The sequence below is a fragment of the Arachis ipaensis genome, chromosome B02 (assembly GCF_000816755.2).
Source record: "Arachis ipaensis cultivar K30076 chromosome B02, Araip1.1, whole genome shotgun sequence".
NCBI lineage: Eukaryota > Viridiplantae > Streptophyta > Magnoliopsida > Fabales > Fabaceae > Arachis > Arachis ipaensis.
The window spans coordinates 105,714,418-105,736,047 of NC_029786.2; the positions used below are offsets into that span (position 1 = coordinate 105,714,418).

General features: G+C 33.8%; 2 protein-coding genes and 1 pseudogene across 2 annotated transcripts; all 3 read left to right on the forward strand.

Annotated features, from left to right (window-relative positions):
• Positions 11,335-14,901, forward strand: LOC107626264 (DUF21 domain-containing protein At2g14520). The gene is made up of 11 exons (XM_016329104.2): positions 11,335-11,512; positions 11,879-11,955; positions 12,040-12,123; positions 12,474-12,587; positions 12,725-12,811; positions 13,105-13,244; positions 13,331-13,418; positions 13,794-13,867; positions 13,966-14,090; positions 14,203-14,468; positions 14,562-14,901. Exons 1-11 carry the CDS (start codon positions 11,335-11,337, stop codon positions 14,604-14,606), a joined length of 1,278 nt encoding a protein of 425 aa, XP_016184590.1. The 3' UTR covers positions 14,607-14,901.
• Positions 14,609-17,673, forward strand: LOC107626265 (annotated as a pseudogene).
• On the forward strand, positions 18,859-21,103 carry LOC107627998 (ethylene-responsive transcription factor ESR1-like). Its single transcript, XM_016330802.2, has one exon. The coding sequence runs from the start codon at positions 19,900-19,902 to the stop codon at positions 20,839-20,841; it is 942 nt and encodes a 313-aa protein (XP_016186288.1). The 5' UTR covers positions 18,859-19,899; the 3' UTR covers positions 20,842-21,103.

The following is a 21,630-nucleotide window of genomic DNA, read 5'->3' on the forward strand; positions in this document are numbered from 1 at the left end:
TTGATATTCTTTATTATAGACTTCTTGTCTATGATCTATAATATTTTTTCCAAAAAATTCTTTATATAGAATCATCATTATATGTAATATCTTATCATAAGCTGTTGTTTTTGTTGCTAATTCTTCTATTATTTGGTTTTCTATTGATGTCATATAATCTCTTACAGTTCCTTTAGTATGAAACCCTATGTAATTCCAAATATCTCTTCCAGACAATTCACTAAGTTTTGGATTAGTAAAGGCTTCTAATAAGAAGGAATTCAACCAGTTCTCGAAAATTTCTTTTTCATTCTTTTTACAGTCTAAATCGAGCACTCTTTCTCCTTCTATTTCCTGGATTTTAGGAACGTATTTTGATGGTATTTTTGTATACTTTGAATCTTTATTTATAAACCCTTTTTTAAAAGCATAATTATCAAAACCTGTTTCCCATTTAAATTGAGATTGACTATCCTTAGATGTTCCAGCTTCATTTTTTACTTGTATTGGAATTGCTGGTTCTTCGTCACTTGAATAATCTAGGATGTGTTCTTCATTTTCTATATTTTCAGAATTTACTAATTCTTCTTCTATTTGAAATCCCTGTTCTATAATATTATTTTCTTGAGCCATTTTTAATTGTTTAAAAAGCATTGTAACTTCTTCTAATTTTTCTTCAATATTCATAATTTCAATGGTGGTTTTACTTTTAATTCTGTTATGTTGATTATATTTTGAAATTTTTCTTCTTTGGGATTCTCTTTTTCCTTATTTCTTTGAAATTTTATGGATACTAATATTTCTTCAAGCTTCAAGCTAATATTATTTTCCTGAGCCATTTTTAATTGTTTAAAAAGCATTGTAACTTTTTCTAATTTTTCTTCAATATTCATAATTTCAATGGTGGTTTTACTTTTAATTCTGTTATGTTGATTATATTTTGAAATTTTTCTTCTTTGGGATTCTCTTTTTCCTTATTTCTTTGAAATTTTATGGATACTAATATTTCTTCAAGCATATCTACTATAGAATTTAATTGTGGGTTAAAAGTATGATAAAGATGTGGGGAATCATTTCCATGGTAACATTTTTTAGAAATTCCGTGTGAAATATAAGTTTTTTCAGGTTTTTGAAGTCCTTCAATAAAACTTATAGTAAAATAAAGATTTTGAGAAAAATCATTTTGTATTGATTTTAAGAATTCGGTGTCATTACAGTTAACATTAGTTAAAATTTTTAGTTTTTGATCTATTAATTTTGATAATTTAATTATTTCTTCTCTTAAGTCTTCTAATTTACTTTTTTCTATTAGGTGACGCTTTTTTTTGTGAAAAGTTATGATTTTAAGTAAAAAGTGTGGCTTTAAAATATATGGTTTAGATTTTGTCATGTAAGCATCTTTACCATAAAGTTGTTTTTGGAATCTTTATTTGAATGGTAGCCTTTAGTTAAACCTCAATCTAAACCTGACAATTTTACTAACTCTTATTCCATCCTTCGTCGTTTGAAAAGTACTAATTTTGTCGAATTTTCTATTTCTTTAGTTAATATTTTTATTTAGAGCTAACAGAATTTATTTATATATAACTTAATTCAATACATGTCAAGCAATTATTTAAAAAAATAAAAATATAAAACGTCCCATGTCTAATCGATATAATATTATCATTTTAGAAAGCTTAAAATGTTTTTTTTTTTTTTTTGCTTTCCTTGTTTTTACATTTAAAACCTTAAATAGAAAGATAAAGAGAAAAGGACAAATAGGTCTCTGACCTTTTGTCCTGCGGATATTTTTATCTTTGACCATTGAAAAATACTTTTAAGTCTCTAATCTTCACAAAACTTGGACATATCAGTCCTTGACGAAGGCATTTAGACGAATCAGTCTTTGACGGAGGCATTTGAACGGAGGGACTGATCCGTCCAAATTTTGTGAAGGTCAGAAACTTAAAAATATTTTTCAATAGTAAGGGCCGAAAATGTCTACGAGACAAAAAGTCAGGAACTTATTTATTATTTTTTCAAAGATAAATTATGTAGAGCAATCTTTAACTTCTAATTGCCGTTCCTAAAAAATTAAGGTTAACGAGATTTATCAAGGGATTGAGAACAATAAAAAAAAAAAGTTCGAAAACACCTAAGTTACAATTGTAAGCGTTATGCAGTCTTATACTAGTAAGTTGTATATCCTCTTGTTTCGTTATTCTTAGTCCTACTTTGATCACATCTCATCACGTGAGAGCAAATAAAGTTAATAGGTTAATTATATTAGTTATTTGTAATAAGAGAATATAAGTCTCATATTATTTAGGATAGTAAATTTTATCTTATTTATTAGTCCCATATTACTTAAGTTAAAGGTTTTTTCTTTTTTCACTAGCATAAATAACTTATATACCATTTGTTTATAATATGAAGTTGATTTGAATATGAAATAAGTTATGTGTTTGTTTTCCTCTAAACTCTTTGAAAGTAAGAGGTCACAATCAATCTTAGCGAGGTTAGCAATCCTGGTGAAAGGATTTGGATCCTCTAAATTTTGAATTTTCACTTTAGAGGATAAAGTATGATCTCTCACTATTTATTTCAAAGGTGGGATTAAAAGAAAATATGAGAGAAAAATCATTTAAGGGTGATAGATCACACTTTATCCTCTAAAATAAAAATTCAAAATTTAAAAGATCCAAATTCTTGGTGAAAATAGTCATGAACCCACTTAAGGATGCACCTCTTACTCTAAAAAAATTTAGAGAAAAATAAACACACATCTTATTTTATATTCAAATCAACTTTATTTCATAAAAGAATAATACATGAGTTATTTATACTAATGAAAAAAGGAAAAACCTTCGTGATTTAAGCAATGTGGGACTAATAGATAACACAAAGTTCACCATTCTAAGTAATATGAGACTTGTATTCCCTTATTACAAATAACTAATATAATTAACCTACTAACTTTACTTGCTCTCATGTCATCTCATCAACCTTTCGACAGTCTTCTATGAATGCAATTAGAAGTTGAAGATTGCTCTATGCAGCTCATCTTTCTATTTAAAGTTTTAAATGCATGAACAACAAAAAAAAGAAGAAAAATTAAACATTTTAGGATTTCCAAAATGATAGCGTAGTGCTAACTTTGTCCCTTTAAATAATGGATTAACGTTACACGTTAACAAAATTCCTTAGTTCTAAACGAAAATATTAACAAAGGAGGTAGAAGATCTGACAAAGTTAGTCCTTAGGAACAATCTCATTTTTCAATCGATAGAGGACGGAATGAGGTTAGTAAAATGATTAAGGGTTGGATTGAAATTTTACTCTTTATTTTTTAGTATATTTAGTAAATTTTTAACTTAATCATATAGCCAACTGGATAAATTGTTTGAATACATAAGTGTTACGTAGGTAACCTGAAATAGATGGATTGGACTTAGATGAAAGGCCCGAACGTTAGAAGGAGGTGATTTTCGACTTGGTTTGTGTCTGGGTACCGCTGTCCAAATTGTGAGTATTTGACAGAATGTGGAGTGGTACCTGTAAAGACACTCTGATGCCTAAATTAGTAATGGAGTAAGCAGGTTTAGAGAGTATTGGAACTTAGGTTTACCTGAGTGTGTTAGTGTATTTATAGGTGATGATCCAATAACCACCGTTGGAGTAGTTCCACTTTTGAAGGTGGATAACCGTCCCTTTATCTTAGGGTTGTTGAGATATCTCTTCTAGAAGTGGAGGAGAGATTTTAGGGGGCAGTTACTTATTTGAATAAGCGTTATCTGCCAGCTGAATCCGACCTCTTTGAGGAGGTTGGGTAGGTGGTAAAGGCCAACCTTTAGATTGGATCTTTTTGGCTTACTTGGGCTTGGACCATGGTATTGGGCCAGGGCATGAACAGTGCCCCTATTCGAGTCCGATCTCTTAGTTATGAGTTGGATTCGAGTATTAATTAAGCTTGGTTCCATTCAAGTCGGAAAACGACGTGATTTTAGTTTAAAATCGACGTGATTTTGAATTTCTCAAGCGTCATGTCTAATCAAACGTCACGTCCGTTTGGGATTTTGCATTTATACGTGAGGGCAGTTACATTGGTAACGGCGCGTTTCTTTAATGACTACATCGTTTTACTATTATACTTTAGTCTTTCGTTCTCGGGTGCTTCGTCGCTTTCTTTCGCCGTGACTACTTCTCTTCGATTCTTCAAAAAAGGTTGGTTCTTTTTTATCTTCCCTTGTCATTTGTGTAGTGCTTTCTTTATTTATGCTTGGTGCACTTGCGTATTTGAGGGAAGTTTTATGCCCTTTTTAAGAATTTTTGCATGTTTATTTTACAAAAATCGCTTCTTCTGTCGCTTAGTGATTGTTTCCTTGTTTGCCTTGGAAGAAACTGTCTTATTTTTTGGGGCCCTGTTTTTTTTATGATTTTATTTTTTTTAGGTTTTATTGCTTTTATATACACTCCCTTATTGCTAAAAAAATGTCTTTCCGTATCCCTGAGACCCTCTTGAGATGGGTAGATGATTCCGTACTTATTGAGAAACCTCTAGTAGATACTGACTTCATAACCGAGCTTTGTACCCATCATAGATTTGTAGTCTTGAGGTTGATGAGCCTAAGTATGAATCAGTGGCCCCGGATCCTGAAGATCGGGTTTGCTGTGGGAGGATTGCTGATTCTGATTCTCATTTTTTCTTCATGTACGACTGCCTTTTCACCCGTTTAGGGGTTTCCCTTCCTTTTTCTGATTTTGAAATGGAAGTTTTGTCCCACTGCCGAGTTGCTCCTACCCAACTTCACCCTAATTCCTGGAATTTTCTGAAGATTTACCAGCTCGTCAACCAAGAGCTTGACCTTCTGACTTCTTTAAAAATAATTTTCTATCTCTTCCACCTTACCCGATCTTTTAGCAACAAAACACACAGCAATTGGTATCTTTTCGGGCTATTCAGGGTCGGAAGATACTTTTCATTTTTGATGAGTTCTTTCATGACTTTAAAAACTTTTTCTTCAAGGTCCAGGCTATAGAGGGTCATCATCCCTTTTTCTTAATGAGAATAACGAGCCCCGATTTTCTCTGTATTGGTCGGAGGCTTCCCCTGTTGATAAGTATAGCTTAGATGACTTGAATGAGGTAGAGGAGGTTGTTGTTGGGTTTTTTTGGGAGGCCTGGGGGAGAGCTCCAAATCTGGATACTAAGAAATTTCTCATTGGCCCTCCAAGTTTCGTCCAAACCGAGTTAGGTAGCCTTTGTTTCTTTGTGGCTGCTTTTGTGATATCTTCCGACTAGTATTTATCTAACCTGTATACTAATTGGTTTTGGTCTTCCTTCCAGAAATGGTGAAGAGTGGATCAATGCTGCTTATCAAAAGGTGCAAGAGGCAAAGAGGAAGGCTCGCGCCTGAGCTGATGCTACAAAGGTCGGAGCTTCTGCCACTCCTCCTCTCCCAGATTCAGATTTGGGGACCTCCTCCTCTCGTCCTATTCTGGTAAACCCTATTCATACTTCTTCTCTTCCTCCTCCTACTCCTGCCCCACCCGTTCAGCTCTTCGCCGAGCCTGAAAAGAAGAAGCGGAAGACCTCGGAGACTGGTTCTTCCACTGCTGGGGAAGCTAACTTCGATAGTCCGAAGTTTTCAAGGAAGCACATCCTTCCTTTTAGCCAAATTTCCATGGATGATGCTTTCTTGCAAAACCATCTTCAAATTCTTGCACGAGAGGGAATTCAGATGGCTGGGGTTTATACTGCCCTTCTTTACATACTCGACAAAACTCCCTTGAGTTCTTTTCAAAAATTCATAGAGGACCTTCAGGGGAGGATTGTCCTGTATCAGGAAGAGGAGAAGAGGTTGCAGGAGGAGAATTTCTGGCTGAAGAAGGAGCTCACTCGATTCCAGGATAGGGAGAAAAAGCTTATGGCTCAATGTGCACTGGCTGAGGGGTTGAATGAAAAGGCGGAGCAAAATTATGTTAGACTTATTTTTGAGAATATTGATCTGCAGAAGCAGCTGGAGTTGAATCGGGAGGCTTATCAGGACCTGGAGGATTCTATTGTTGAAAGCTCGGAAGAGGCTTTTAGGGTGTTCAAAAAACAAGTCGGAGTTATTGCTCCTGACTTGGACCTTTCACCTCTCCATCCCGACAAAGTCGTCATTGATGGGACAATTGTCTCTCCTCCTCGTCATGAAACCGATTCTGAACTGAAGACTCGTGGACAGCGTATTGTTGAGTCTCCTCCTCATGAGATGGAGCAATAGGAAGGATTCATGTTGAGCTCTTCTGAAGCTCCGACTTCTGCCGCCGAAGAGACCCCTCAGACCCTTCCGACTCCTACAGCAGACCCGATTTCCACTCCCTGCTGATGATTCCAATCCTCTTCTCGGTTTCCAATGATTTCCAACTACTAGGGCTTGGCTTGTGGATCCTTTTTGAACAATTTATTTTTATATGTTTGTTTCATGTGGTGGTTCCTGACTCTTGACCCTTAATAGGGTCATTAACAACAACTATTTGTTTTGCTGGTCCTTTTTGGATAAGGGCCTTAACAAAATATTTTTATTATATATGCTTTGCGGGTGTTTTTGATGTTTTTCTGAAAGCTTTTTGTGAAAAACCTTTTCTGATTTTCCGAGTTTGTAAAGAAAGCTTTTCATCATATGGATTGTTAGACAATTTCACTATCGTCAAAATTTTTTGCCAAATTATTTCAAAAAAACCTTCGCTTCTATCTTTGAGGAGTATTCGTATCTCTTTTGTGTTTCATTATTTTGACTTTACATATTCAATTTTGCTTATCGAATTGTTTTCATAACTTAGGTCATTTTTGCGATGCATTTTGTTTTTTTTTCGGACTTTCCGACTTTGTGAGTCGTTGGCAATATATATATTTTTTTTTGAATTAAAGCGTGCTCAACACAGTACAGTGGAGCAATTAGAGTCTAGGCCATATGTAAAAATTAAGTACAAAACATGACTAACAACCCCAAGTGATATCATCCTTGGCAGCTTTGCTTTTGTCATCAACAACCAAAGGGGGCACTACCAAGCCACTCGTTAGAGAACATGAAGGACTTGTTGATTATTTCCACAACTCCTGAGCCATGATTATTGAAGACTCGATCATTCCTTTCGAGCCAGATTGTCCAAATGACAGTAAAAAATCCAACTAACTACCTCTTTTTCTCAATATTATTTTCGAGTTATCATGATCGTCTTTTATAACCTCTTTACACTGATTTGTATCTCGTTGTTTTATCTCGTCGACCACTCAAGTGGTCAAAGAATTTTCACGCTTTTTCAAACTTAAATCGGTACCATTTGTATAATAATGTTACTAATGAAATTATGAAGAGATAAAATAAATGTTTATTGATTATAAGTTGCAGACGATAATTCTAGAAACAAGCCTCTGTGCTTAAATGACTCTTGAAGGATTGAAGGGCTCCCCGGCCATGTCAAATTAAATACCACGACTATTCATTTCTAGCTATACGTGTGAAATGTGTCCAAGAGCCGTTTTAAATTTTTTATGTGCTCCATATAGTGTAACATACAAGAGGTAATACTGAATTTGATTTCTGAATTTATACAAAAATTTAATTTAATTTTTTAAATTTTAATTATTTTTTTATTTTTAAATTTTGTAAGCGTGACTTATATTAATTTAAGACCATTTTTGATACAAAAATATTAATATAACAGTGATATAGATAATTAAATATTACACTAGAATTTGTAAAACGATATTATTTTGATTTTGACCTTCAAATAATTCAAAAATGACGTCAGATAATTTGTTTTGAAAGAAAAAATTCAATAAATACCACTTTTGATATTTTTTAGGTTATTTGAATACCAAAACAAAAATAACGTCAGAATTTAACGTGACACTATATTAGCTATCTATATCAGCGTTCTATTAATATTTGTGTGTTAAAAATTATTTCAAGAATTGATATGAATCACATTTGTAAAATTTGAGAACTACACAAAGACAATTAAATTTTAAGAATTAAATTAAAACTCACAAATAAATTGAGAGACCAAATTAAATATTATCTCAACATATAAATATAAATCATACTACTTACATATGAAATAATTTTTTATCTTTCATAAATATTTTTTAGAGAAAAGGACAAATAGGTCCCTAACCTTTTGTCGCGCGGACATTTTCGTCCCTGACTATTGAAAAATACTTTTAAGTCCTTGACCTTCACAAAATTTGGACAGATCAGTCCCTCCATCTAAATGCCTCCGTCAGGGACTGATCCGTTCAAATGCCTCCGTCAGGGACTGGTCTGTCCAAGTTTTGTGAAGGTCAATGACTTAAAAGTATTTTTTAATGGTCAGGAACGAAAATGTCCGCGGGACAAAAGGTTAGGGACCTATTTGTCTTTTTTTTCTATTTTTCATTATACTACACTAATTATAAATAAGTTTAATTATTCAGTTATTATAATACTACCACCATACAAAATCGTTGATAACAATACATCGAATATATATTGTATTGCCTATTCCCAAACATCATTACTTTGTTTAATCAAAGGAGCTATTCTTTCTTGATTAGGCTCTAAAATGCCAAAATCAAATCACGATGATATTCTTTTAAAAGACAAAAACCATGACGTTTTTTTACCTGAAAACTTGTGTTTTGCAGTATAATAGAATAATATTGGATACATTGTGCTTGCTAACTTTACCTAATTCGTTCCCCGTGTGTAATATAAAGTAGAGTAGCACTACTTAATTTTCTGTCTTCCTTGCATCACTTCACACATTTACATTTTATTTTATTTTGCTAAGAACATTCATACATTATTCATACATTTTATTTTATTTTAAATATGTACACTCTACATACATTATTCGAACAAGTAACCTTAAAATTAATAATTATCTCATGTATATGTTCTTTAAATTTAAATTTCAGATGATTTACATTTGATTTTTATTCTACTCTCTTTCTCAAATTTGTCTTTAGATTTGGTTATATATAACAGATATCATAATTAGGATTAAAAATTTATGAATACAATTATACATTTAAGTTATTTATAAAGACATTTATATCATATTAGGTTGTTAATTCTTCAACCGAACTAATTCATAAAATTTCAATACTTTCGATAATAAGAAAATCTTATTAAATATCGATAACAACAAAGAAAGCATAGTTGAGTATATTCACCAAAAAAAAAAAAGCATAGTTGAGTATAGATTAATCAAAAATACTAGGTGTTTAATTTTTTTGAGTAATAAAATTTAATTAACTTGTATAAAAAATAAAGTGTGCCATTTTTTTTAATGATCATCATCTTTTTATTTTTTTTCACAAGTGTTCAGAAAATTAAGATATAGAAATTTTGATGCATATAACATAAATTTTGGTATACAGCGTATCGATTTTAGTATACAACACAAAATATTTTTAAGAATTACATGCCTAAAATATTAACACTCAACCAATGAAATATACACAATACATAAATTTTTATGAATAACACAAAAATCTTATTGCATAGCATAAAATGTTTAATGTGTAAGATATAAATTTTTAGAAGACTACAGAACATTGACTCACCTAACTAACAAAATATATTCGCAGCAAAAATTTGTACTATATGTAAAGATTTGTGTGCTATGTGCAAAAATATGTGTGATATAAATGAAAATTTGTACGCTACATCGATAAATTTGTGTTATGTGTAAAATTTTGAATATCATACTTTAAAAATTTGTGTATTATACTAATAAATTTTTGTGTTATCTAACAAAAATTTAAACAAAAATTTGTGTATGCAGAAAATACGAGAAAAAAGAAGAATAATATATGCACGCATTTTTTTTTTGGACTCTGCATTATTTTAATTGGACTTAGTTATAAAAAGATTTGTACACATAAACATTATTGTAGATTAATATTCCAAGTGATAAGTTATATTTTTTTTTTTCAAAGTGGTAATAAATAATAATACCACATATAACTTACCTAACTTATATTGGTACTAAGACATATTATTTAGAATAATCAAAACGAGATTTAAAAAAAATTATAACTAAGCATATACAATAAAATAAACAAAAGGCACAAACAAGCTGGATTAACTAATCAAAGTTAAAGCTAGGAGCTAAGCAGAGTAAAAGCAGCTTTTTGCAATAGGTATCACTCAAGAGATCTTATAATCTATCATCACAAGAGAAATTAATTAGTTACGCTCCAGTGCTCCACTTCTGATATAAGCAAGACAAACATTCATAATCATAACAGATGTCATATTCTGGAAAGCCTATCAGGCTAAAATGTCTTATTAAAAAGAGTTTTAGCTGCCATAAACCTTGAACTCTTAGTTGTTAATATGATAATGATAACCATATTAATTAGTGATTTTGTGATAGGAGCAAGGAGGAGACGGGGGTCCATTAATTATTTGTTATTAGTGTAAATACTAAATAGCCACATGGTTATCCGTTGATTCTGAGCAAAAAGGTGTTCGTGTGGGTCGGTAAAAGGATCGCTGAAATGGAGATTTGGCAACGCTGTCTTTGTAACAACACGTCACTACCCAACTGTCGCCTCCACTCTTCTTCCCCCCATTCTAATAATATAATCGGTATTATTAGCTAACTAAATACAACTAAATTAATTCAAATCTAATAAAAATCATTTCCACAAATTTTTGTTGAAGAAAAAAAAATACATAAAAACAAAAACAAAAAATAGATTAAATTTACTTACAGAACAAATAACAATAAAACAATCAAAATAATTTTTTTTAGAAAAATAAGAAAGAAAAATATTACCAAATCGACAGAAATTGGTTTGACAATGTTCAAATGGCCAAAAAGTGAAAAAGGAAATTATACTATTATAAGGAAAATAATAAAAGAGCTATTACAGTTTTTAAATAATTTAACAACGATTAATCTTTCCATATATATATTTTTAAAAAATATTATACATACATACAAATAATTAATTTAAGGGACTTAATTTTGCGATATAATTGATATTTTGTGACAACGGAAGCAAATTATTTCCACCGCAATGGAGTACCGACTCTCACCTAAAATTAACTTTTCGACAAGCAATATACTGTTACCGTGACATAATAAAAAAAAAACAATAAATAAAAAGGTTGAATATAAGGAGGAATGAATAAATAGGGGATGATGGGAATCGAGTAGAGCCACAAGTGGATCGGAGAGGGAGAAGCAACAATGGAGGTGGCGGAGCTCTGGTGGTTGCTCTGCTTTCTCTGACTACTACTGTCTCTCTGTACTCTGCTGCTCTTAATTGAAATACACAACCAACCAAACTACCAATAGCGTACAGCGATAATAGGAATAGCACAAGAGAATGGCGGTGGAGTATACCTGCTGCGAATCAAAGTTCTTCATCAACATAGCGGTCATCGTGCTGCTCGTCTTGTTCGCGGGCTTGATGTCGGGCCTCACCTTGGGCCTCATGTCTCTCAGCCTCGTCGATCTCGAGGTCCTTGCCAAATCTGGCACTCCTCAGGATCGTATCCACGCAGGTACCTCTCTCTCTCTCTCTCTGATTTCAACGATTACGTGCAAACTAAACTTGCTTAGCTTTTCTATTTACATACTTAGCTTTTTGTTATGTATCGGTATTCGTATTCATATTCTTCCCCGGTAAAAAATTGATTGATTATAGCTAGCTATATGTAGCACTGATGGTTCATGGTTCATCTAATTGGTTGGATAAACCGGGAACAAGATGAAACAAGTTAAGTGCAATTCGTGATCTGTAGTTTAGTTCTGGAATTATCCATTATTTTAGAGCTGTAAATAGGGGAAGAAAACGCGAGGGTTGTTTAGTTCAGATTTGTTAATTATATATTCTCTTACTTTATGAATTCCTTTTGTTGTCACTGCAGAGAAGATATTGCCGGTTGTCAAAAATCAACATTTGTTGCTCTGTACTTTGCTGATTTGCAATGCTGCAGCCATGGAGGTACAACTCAAAATATTCCCGAATGGTTTTAATACTTTAAAGACAAAATTGATTCTGATTTTTTTTTTTAATATGTTTTTCCAGGCGCTTCCTATTTTTCTTGATAGTCTTGTTACTGCATGGGGTGCTATCCTGATTTCGGTGACGTTAATTCTTCTGTTTGGTGAGGTGAGAAACTCATGTATGCCTTTATTTGTGTTAAATAAATACACACACATGACATGTTTTAAAAAGACTGTTTCATCCTCCACCTTGTAGCTCAGGAACTATAATAAAGTTATGGAGGATGTGGTAAATTTCTCTTCCTCACGAGTTATTCATCATTCAAATCTTTTTTTTTTTTTTAATTTTCAATCATGAGATAGAGTTAACGTTTGTAAATCTGACTTTCTACATTTTCAATCTTTGTTCTTCACTGAATCCTGCTCAATGTTGATTATAAATTATGTATATGCTAGCCTTGATATGCTTTGCATTGCATGTAAAAGTGCTCTGACATATGTCTTACTTGTGTGAAGATTATACCCCAATCTGTTTGTTCTCGGTATGGTTTAGCGATTGGCGCAACGGTGGCTCCCTTTGTCCGTGTGCTTGTATGGATCTGTTATCCAATTGCTTTTCCAATTAGCAAGGTGACATAAATTGAGCAAACTTTGAATTTATATATGAATGCTTCATTTCTGTAAGCAGGGGCCAAATTGAATTTTATGTCCTCATACCGATATTCTGTTCATCCTTGGCTTTTTGGTGCATTTATATGGTTTTTCAGTTGTTGGACTTTTTGCTGGGCCATCGAAATGAAGCCCTTTTCCGCAGAGCCGAGTTAAAAACACTCGTAAATTTGCATGGTAATGAGGTCTGTATCAGAGCTATATGTTGTTTTTTATTAATATAACGACATCCATCTCTATTGTATAGTCTTTTTATCAATTTGTTATAAAATTGCACAAAGTAGGTATCCCGCACTCATCCTGTTCTTTCATATGTATGCTGCACATATATCTACCTTCTTATATTTAATTTAATTTTCCTGGATTGTTAATAGGGACAATCTTATATACTTACTCTTCTGGTTATGTGGGAGTCCTTTGCTCCAAATATTCATGTTTCCACTTGTTTTTGTTGCTGTTCATTATTGGATTGCATTAGGCTGGAAAAGGTGGGGAACTAACACATGATGAAACAACAATCATTGCTGGGGCACTTGAACTCAGTGAGAAGACCGCTAGCGATGCGATGACTCCTATATCTGACACATTTGCCATTGATATTAATTCCAAACTTGATAGGTAAGTTGTATTAAAAATTTAGATAGTGTAGTTTTTAATTTAGTACATATTTTATTCATCTAATTTAACACCAATTATTTGAGCAGGGAGCTGATGAACCTAATATTGGAGAGGGGGCACAGCAGAGTCCCGGTCTATTATGAGCAGCCTACAAATATTATTGGACTTATACTGGTACCGATTTTCCTTCGTTATTATTCACCTTTACCATTTAACATTCTTGGAGTCATATTGAGTTCTATAAACTCTTGAATAAGTTTCATCATAGTTTTAAGTTACTTCCTGATAATGGAACTATATGTGAAAGTTCTACTTTAGGCTCTAGATGATAATGCCTTCCTTCGGCAAACTATTTGACCGGATAACATATAGTCCTATAGCAGGTTTTCCCCTTGTTAGGCCTCAAAAATTTTATCGATTCGTTTATAGGCATAAGTGGCAGTTAGAGGCAGTGTTATGTCTGCTTGAGCACCAATGATGCGTCAACTGTATGCAATGCCTTGTTTCGGTCTCCATTTTGTTTTCTAAATATTTTCTGCTTAATTTTAGGTCAAGAATTTATTGACAATGGATCCAGAAGAGGAAGCATCTGTGAAGAGTGTAACCATACGCAGGATTCCAAGGTATCTTATATATTTCTTGTAGGTTTTATGGGGATAGGCACATTGGTTCCATATTCTTTAACCGAAAATTGATATTCAGAAATTACCTACATTCACAGGGTTCCAGAAAGTATGCCCCTCTATGATATATTGAATGAGTTCCAGAAGGGCCATAGCCACATGGCTGTTGTTGTAAGACGGTGTGACAAGACAAATCAACCATCTTCCCAAAACTCTGGCAATGGTAAGAACAGGCTGTAACTTGTAATCAATATGTTTCCTTGCCAAAATTTTGTTAACTTTCTCTCATAATAACTGAATGCTACACTGCTACGTATCTCATGTGTGTGAAATAGAGTCAGTGAAGGATGTGAAGGTGGATATTGATGGTGAAAAACCCCCACACGAGAAAAAGGTGAAACCCAAGATGCCACTCCATAAGTGGAAAAGCTTTCCAAATACAAACAAGTCGATTAAGGGATCTCGGAGCAAAAAATGGACAAAAAATATGTACTCGGATATTCTGGAGATAGATAATGGAAGTCCACTTCCAAAACTCCCCGAAGAAGAAGAAGCTGTTGGAGTAATTACGATGGAAGATGTTATTGAAGAACTACTACAGGTAAACTCTTGACATCTAGTCGAAGACGAGCTTTATTTACTCAAATCAAAATCTAGTAGGAATCTGTTGCTGACATTAATTTTTGTTTTGTAGGAGGAGATCTTCGATGAGACAGATCATCATTTTGAATTCTCATGACGATGGCTTTCACCAATTGTAGTTTAGTATCAGTGTTCATGTATTTATAATTTGTTGTTAATTAGGTACTGCGGTTTAGAGTGAAAATGCTGCTGTTAGCAATGTGAGTATATATGTAATATGGAAGTTCAAGATGTTATCGCTTTATCAAATGTAGGGACAAGAAGATATCGATGCTTTCAAACTTTTCTGTTACGAGATATACATCAATATCAATATATGTACATGTGTTGCAAGGAAAAAATGGGGCATGCCAGCAAATCACGTTTTGTTCTGAATTATTGACAGCTACTTATACTGATTGCAGATGTATTGAGTAATCATTATGGATAACCAGTTACCTATTTGAGACGTTATGTGCTTAAGCTGAAAAGATGATCATATGTTTACTGCATGATGATTCATCTCACAACGAGGATGCATGTGTCAATGCTTTTTCTTCTTACGTATTCAACTAAACAAAACATTTTGCCCACGGTCGTGTTTGTTTAGCTTTTTTTCCCATTTCATTTTCGAGCCTGTCATATCACAGCTTCTACTGCACATGATACAACATTTTAAGACGCGCCATGAATCAAATTTACCAACTTGTCTTTGAATTCGCAGTTAGTAAATTTATCATTTACATGTTGGGCTCAGAAACACGCTTTGTATGGTACAAAACGTATTCATACAAAGCATAGTCTTCAGATCATCCAACTTCAATGTTACAGGGCTTATAGCTAGGGTACATTAGTTATTAGTGATGATGTTTTTTCACTTTCTCTATTTTCTTATGCTTGGAGAGTTGGAACTCTGTTTGGTGGGTCATACCCTTCTTATTCTCCTTATCAGAGCTGTTAGAACTTAGAAGTTAGAACTTAGAAATGAGATTTTTTGGGTTCGTCTAAAATTAGCTCAACTCCTTTGCGTTTATCTAATGCACCGTACAATTTAAAACATTAGATTAGATTGATAGTAAATCTAATGGTTTATATTTAATCTATAAATAATTTATTAAAATTTACAAATAACTTATTAAAATTTATACTAAAAGACATCAAGTTTTAATATTTTAAATTTGTCCCAACAATAAAATCTAAATTTGCTATCCCTCGTTTCAGCTCGTGAAAGAACTTCCCAAAAAAAACCTATCATCACGGTCATGGAAGACCACCGTCATAGAAGACAGCCGCTTCTTCCTCTTCCCTCTTCCGCACCAGGTGCCTCCATGAAGCTACTCGATTTCTCGATTTCATCCAAATTCTTGCGATTATGTTTTGCCAGAAACTTTGTCGTTGAAGGCCACGCCTCCTTCTGTGCCGGCGACAGAAGGGGATGATTTGGTGACCCCTCAGTCCATAGGTTAGAAAGTTGCAACCTTTTTGGTTTCTTTCGTGGGAAGTGAATGGTTCTTTTGCATGCATGTGACTATTGGATAATGAATCTTTGGTAGAATTTGGAGTGAGTTTTGTGTTGAATTTTGTTAATTTTAGGTGAGGATGCGGTGGATGGAGAAAAATCAAGTGCTGCGGCGGCTGCTGCTGCGGGCCGAATGAAGAAGCTGTCAGTGAAATCGAAATCAGGACCTAAGACAGCATGGCGGAAGCTCCTTTCTCAGTGTTCTCAGGTTTGGTTCTTCGCTGTGAATTAGGTGTGCAAATTTTTCTACGTCTTTTTTTTGTCTCTTGGAGTACTTGAATGGTTTTTGCATTATGGAATTGGAATGCATGGTTAAAGTTGATCTATTGGAGTGATTTTAACGGATATTGAACTGCTTTGTCTTGAAATTTTGCACTTGACCTGCAAATTTGAATGATTGGTTGATTTTGCAAGATACTTTCTGCATTATGGGAACTGATGACTGAAGTTTCAAAAAATGCTTCTAATGCTGTATATTATGACTTCAGCATATTCTTGCTTTTCAGATGATCAACCTGTTACAAGCAATTATGAAAACTCCTCATTGTATGTGTTGGAATGGTTATTACGAAGAATTGGACTTCCAGACAAGATTATAGTGAAGGATGTAAGAACATTATGTGTAAATCGTGATTTTAACTTTTAAGTTAATCAAATTTGGCTTTTATTAGATTCATTTTTTACTTTTTGCTGAACTTGTAGGATGGTGCTTTTGTTGATTCATGAACTATGGTTGTGGACAATGCCAATTATGGGTGAGGGATTCTTTAATATTTCAGTTTATGTTTGTTGTGCTGCTAGCTGATGTAAATATAGGTTTAGGAACTAATAGATGTATTGGGTATATATTTTGTTGTGCTCACGCAAATGAAAATATATATTTTTGTCATTGTAAAATACCTCACTAGGTGGTGGATATATCACCATTTTGTTTGTGCAGTTAGCAGGTGTGCCTTGCAAAATATTCTCCAAGACTATTGCATTGGGTGGTCACTCAAAACTGGCTCCCTTCAAATTCTGTCATTGAGAAAAACCCGGCTTTCTTCAACACTAGAGACATTGTCATCTTAAAGATTATTTCCGGCTTTCCTATTCTTACCAAGGTGAATTACATGCATTCTTTTACTTACTTTTAGCAAAATACAAATGGTTAGTCATGGAGGAATAACTCCTCGTTGTTCGTGTGTATAGGAAAAGTTAAGGGAACAAGTTATTTTTGACACACACTTGGGTGATTGGATTGTGGCATTTGGCAACTGGGAGTTTGATCCATTGAAGCTGAGTAATCCATTCGGTCACAACATAAGTAAAGTTCACGTTTGGCAGGGATATGAAGTCAAGGTTGTGCCCTCTCAAATCCAGAGATTTGTTTCAAGGAATATGTAATGGATAAATTACTATGAAGTTTCAGATGGTGCACATTTGATTATCCATTATAGTGGTTTGTGTGAGGCTGTTTTGAGGGCACTTTTACTCGATGAATGTAATGTTTCATATAGACCTAGACTAAATAGGGACATACTTAATTTCCTCGTGTTTTTTTCTGTTTTATATTCAGAGAGAATGTCATAGATCATATGTAAATTATTTTTCAGTTTACTGAAAGCTTGAAGAATTATGCACATGATATAATAAATCACATATACATGTTATCTTCATTGACCTATTTCTTCTTCTTATTCTTTATTATTGTTTCTATGATTGACAAATTAAAACGGATCAATTTCTTAAGGTAATCACTTTGCATGAGTTAGAAGACTATCTACTACCTGAATGTGGATAAAGGTTAAAATTTCATAATATGATGCTCAATAAAGTTGGAATGTTGAGATTTGAGTGTGTACAGAATTAAACTTAACAAACAGAAACAGCAAGATCTTTGAAACAAGTTTCACATAACAGAAATAATACAAAAAGAAAGGTATCTATCTATCTATTTATATATAACAACAAATTTTCTTACATATGAGAGAAAAAGAAACAAATCAGATAGTTCAAAATTATATCCTCCAACAGCGGATGGAATTTAGCACAAGCATCTTTCTTGATTGAAAACTACTATCGTAATAAACAGCAGTCCAAGTTGGTATATTCCAGCTGTATTTGTAGTATAAGTGAAGGAATGGTTCCGAATCATGCGTTCGCAGAGTAACTTGGTATATTCAACCCAAGATGGAATGGTTTCGCTTGAACAGATTCATCAGTATATGACTTGATGCTTCCTGCAATTTATAATGACTAACGTTAATTACCCAAAAAAAATAGCATAAATTAGGTACAATTTATAATCAAATAAGCAAAACTAACCAATGACTATTGAATTTTTAAAAAGAATCACAATACTAATTTCTGAATTTACAAACACACTAAAAAAATCAAACAACAATAACAAATAAAAAATAGAACAAATACCAAATTTGAATAGAAACATAAACCCAGAAATTAAAATTATGAACAAAAATCAAACAACAATAATAAATAAAAAATAGAACAGCATGAATAGAAGCATAAACCCAGAAATTGAGATCAGAATCATAAAAACAAATACCAAATTTGAGTAGAAACATAAACCCAAAAATTGAAATTATGATTAGAAATCAAACAACAATAACAAATAAAAAGTAGAACATTATGAAAAGAGACATAAACCCAGAAATTGAAATCAGAATCATAAAAATAAATACCAAAATTTTTTAACCCTAACTCAAATTTTAAACAACCAAGTAAACTGAACAAAACCACTAATTGAATGAAATAAGAACAAAACTCAATTGAATGACTTCAACGAAACAGATTCATGCAGCAGAACATAAAAGGATAAAAAAATGAGCTAAATGAAACAAGTTCATACCTGAGGCTGAGGCTCCATTGAAACTCTTAAAGTGTAGCGATGAAGGGGGAGACGGCGCTGAGGACGGACGACCGAAAGACGCGGTGCACGATGAAGGCAGAAAGAACGACGGCACTCTGAAGCTGAAAAGGGAATTCTCAAATAAACTGGCAGTAGACTTGCATTTTGTGAAAAGGGAAGAGAAAGAGAGGCTGATGGCGGTGGGTAGGGATTGTTGTTGATGACAGTGGGTTCTAGAAAAAGGGAAGAGAACGAGAGTAGAGGGTGTGTTAGTGGGTTTAGTCACTGAGTGAAGGTAGCAAATTTAGGGTTGCTTAAATGAAATTTAAAAATATTTGTGGTAAAAATAAAAATTTAATAATTATTATTAAACTCTATTTGAGTTATATTTATAAATTATTTTTTGTGCTTGTCACAAAAGTTCAAAACACTTGAGCTTACTAAAGACAGACCTTCGAAAGGGGATGAGCGCACATGCACACAATGATTTAATGAACACAACAATCAAAAGTAATGCAGTAGATTCTGGACTTAAGGTTGAGCGGACGACAAATACAACGTTAAATAATTGTGTTGTTTGAGGACGGGCGGAAATTTTTGTAGATATTAACCAAATTTCAGTGTATCATAAAATTCAATAATTAAGTGATACACTAAAATTTATTCAGTATCTAAACATTAGTCGTTTGAGGAAGCTGCTGCTTCTTCTCCTTCTTATATTAAGGGTGAGCGGATAAAAAATACAACATTAAATAATTGTGTTGTTTGAGAGAGGAGATTCCTCATGTGTCATATTTTGTGTAAGAGTAAATTACCAATTATGACCCCGAATTTGTAAAACGCTGACAATAATAACCCTAATATTTGTTAACAACAATTACACCCCTTAAAATTTTAAAAACGTAACAAATCTACCCAACCGTTAAGAGAGTCCTTCTCCGTTAAACGGAACTTGGTGATGTGGCAGACGGAAATCCAAGGTGGCATCCTTTTAAAGCCATCTGTCCCAACAATGGAAGAAGCGTTTAGGGTTTAGGTGGCATGCCTCCGATCCAAGAAACCGACCCGATACAAGACACAACCATCGCCGACCACCAGAAGAAAACCAACAAGAAGAGGATGGCCAAGGATGCCGGTGGCGGCGGCGGCGGCTCTGCCGCGGGACCAATGAGGTACCGCGGCGTCAGGCGGAGGTCGTGGGGGCGTTATGCGGCGGAGATAAGGGACCCGCAGTCGAAGGAGCGGCGGTGGCTGGGGACGTTCGACACGGCGGAGGAAGCTGCTTGCGCCTACGACTGTGCCGCCAGAGCGATGCGAGGCGCGAAGGCGAGGATGAACTTCGTGTACCCTGATTCTCCTCCTCATCCTCATCCACACCATCACCATCATAATTTTCGTCACTCTGAACTGTTCCAAGCGTTCAACTTCCCGAAGCAGCAGTGCCACGTCAGCAAGTTAGTTCAGAGCGGCCGCCATGGCGTAACTGCTCCATTATCGACTCAGCAGCAGCACCGAAACATCACTAACAATTCTCATCATTCCCTGAACATGCTTCTATTTCGCGAGTTTCTGAATTCGAATCTATGTTTGGTTTCTTCTTCTTCTGCTGCTACTGGTGGTGTTGGTTCCAGTGGTGCTAATAATAGTCCTTATCAGTATTGCATCAAGGAAGGTGGTTCGGCTTGCTGCTTCAACGGTAACTGTTGCGGTGGTGGTTCCAACAACGGCACGACGGAGGTTATTGCTGAAGGTGTTGAGGAAGAAGATCAGTCGTTATTGGAGTTGTTCCCTAGAGAGTCTTCAGACTTTGGCCTGTTGGAAGAGATAGTTCAACGCTTCTTGCCGAAATCCAAAACCGTTCCAAACAAGAATTGCGACAGCTCTTTGAAGCTGAAACCCGAGGCCGTGGCAATTTCGTTTCCTCATCATCAACAACAACAGGGCTATGATGATAACAGCAGGATGATGAGGGGTTTTGATTAGGGTTTCGTCAATTAGGCCTAAACATGAAACGGGACAGATGGCTTTAAAAGAATTTTCGTCTGCCACATCACCAAATTCCGTTTAACGGAGGAGGACTCTCTTAACAGTTGGGTAGATTTGTTACGTTTTTAAAATTTTAAGGAGTGTAATTGTCGTTAATAAATATTAGGGTTATTATTGTCAGCGTTTTATAAATTCGGGGTCATAATTGATAATTTACTCTTTGTGTAATTATGTTAACAAGTACTTGTTTTATTTCTCTAAAGAAGTATTCAAATAACAATTCATTTACATCTGAACCGACATCACTAAACCAATTTTGGTAGGTCAAGCTAAGTAAATGTGGGTAGTTTAAATTTTATTTTATATATACAACAATCTATTAATTAAAAAACCCAATAAAAAATTTAAAAAAAAATTAGATATTAACTAATTTATTTTATTAGGAATTTAGGATAACTTATGTAAATTATGGGGCCCTCGAAAAATTAACTTTACAATAATAATATTCGCCAGTAGCATGTCTCCAAATTTACATAATGGCTTTATTATGATTCTTATATTCTTATATATTTACTTTGAAAAACTGATATTGTTTTTAATTGGTAAATGATGATACAATAAAAAAAAAAAAAGTATATACTCTAATAGAATTGATGATAAAATTGCAGGAGTTTGTCCTTCCCAATAATCCCTAGTTCTTAAGAATTAATACTAGATCATGTTTTTATGTGAATATTAATAATTATTTAGAATCGTTATATTATATTTTTTATATATAACTAAATT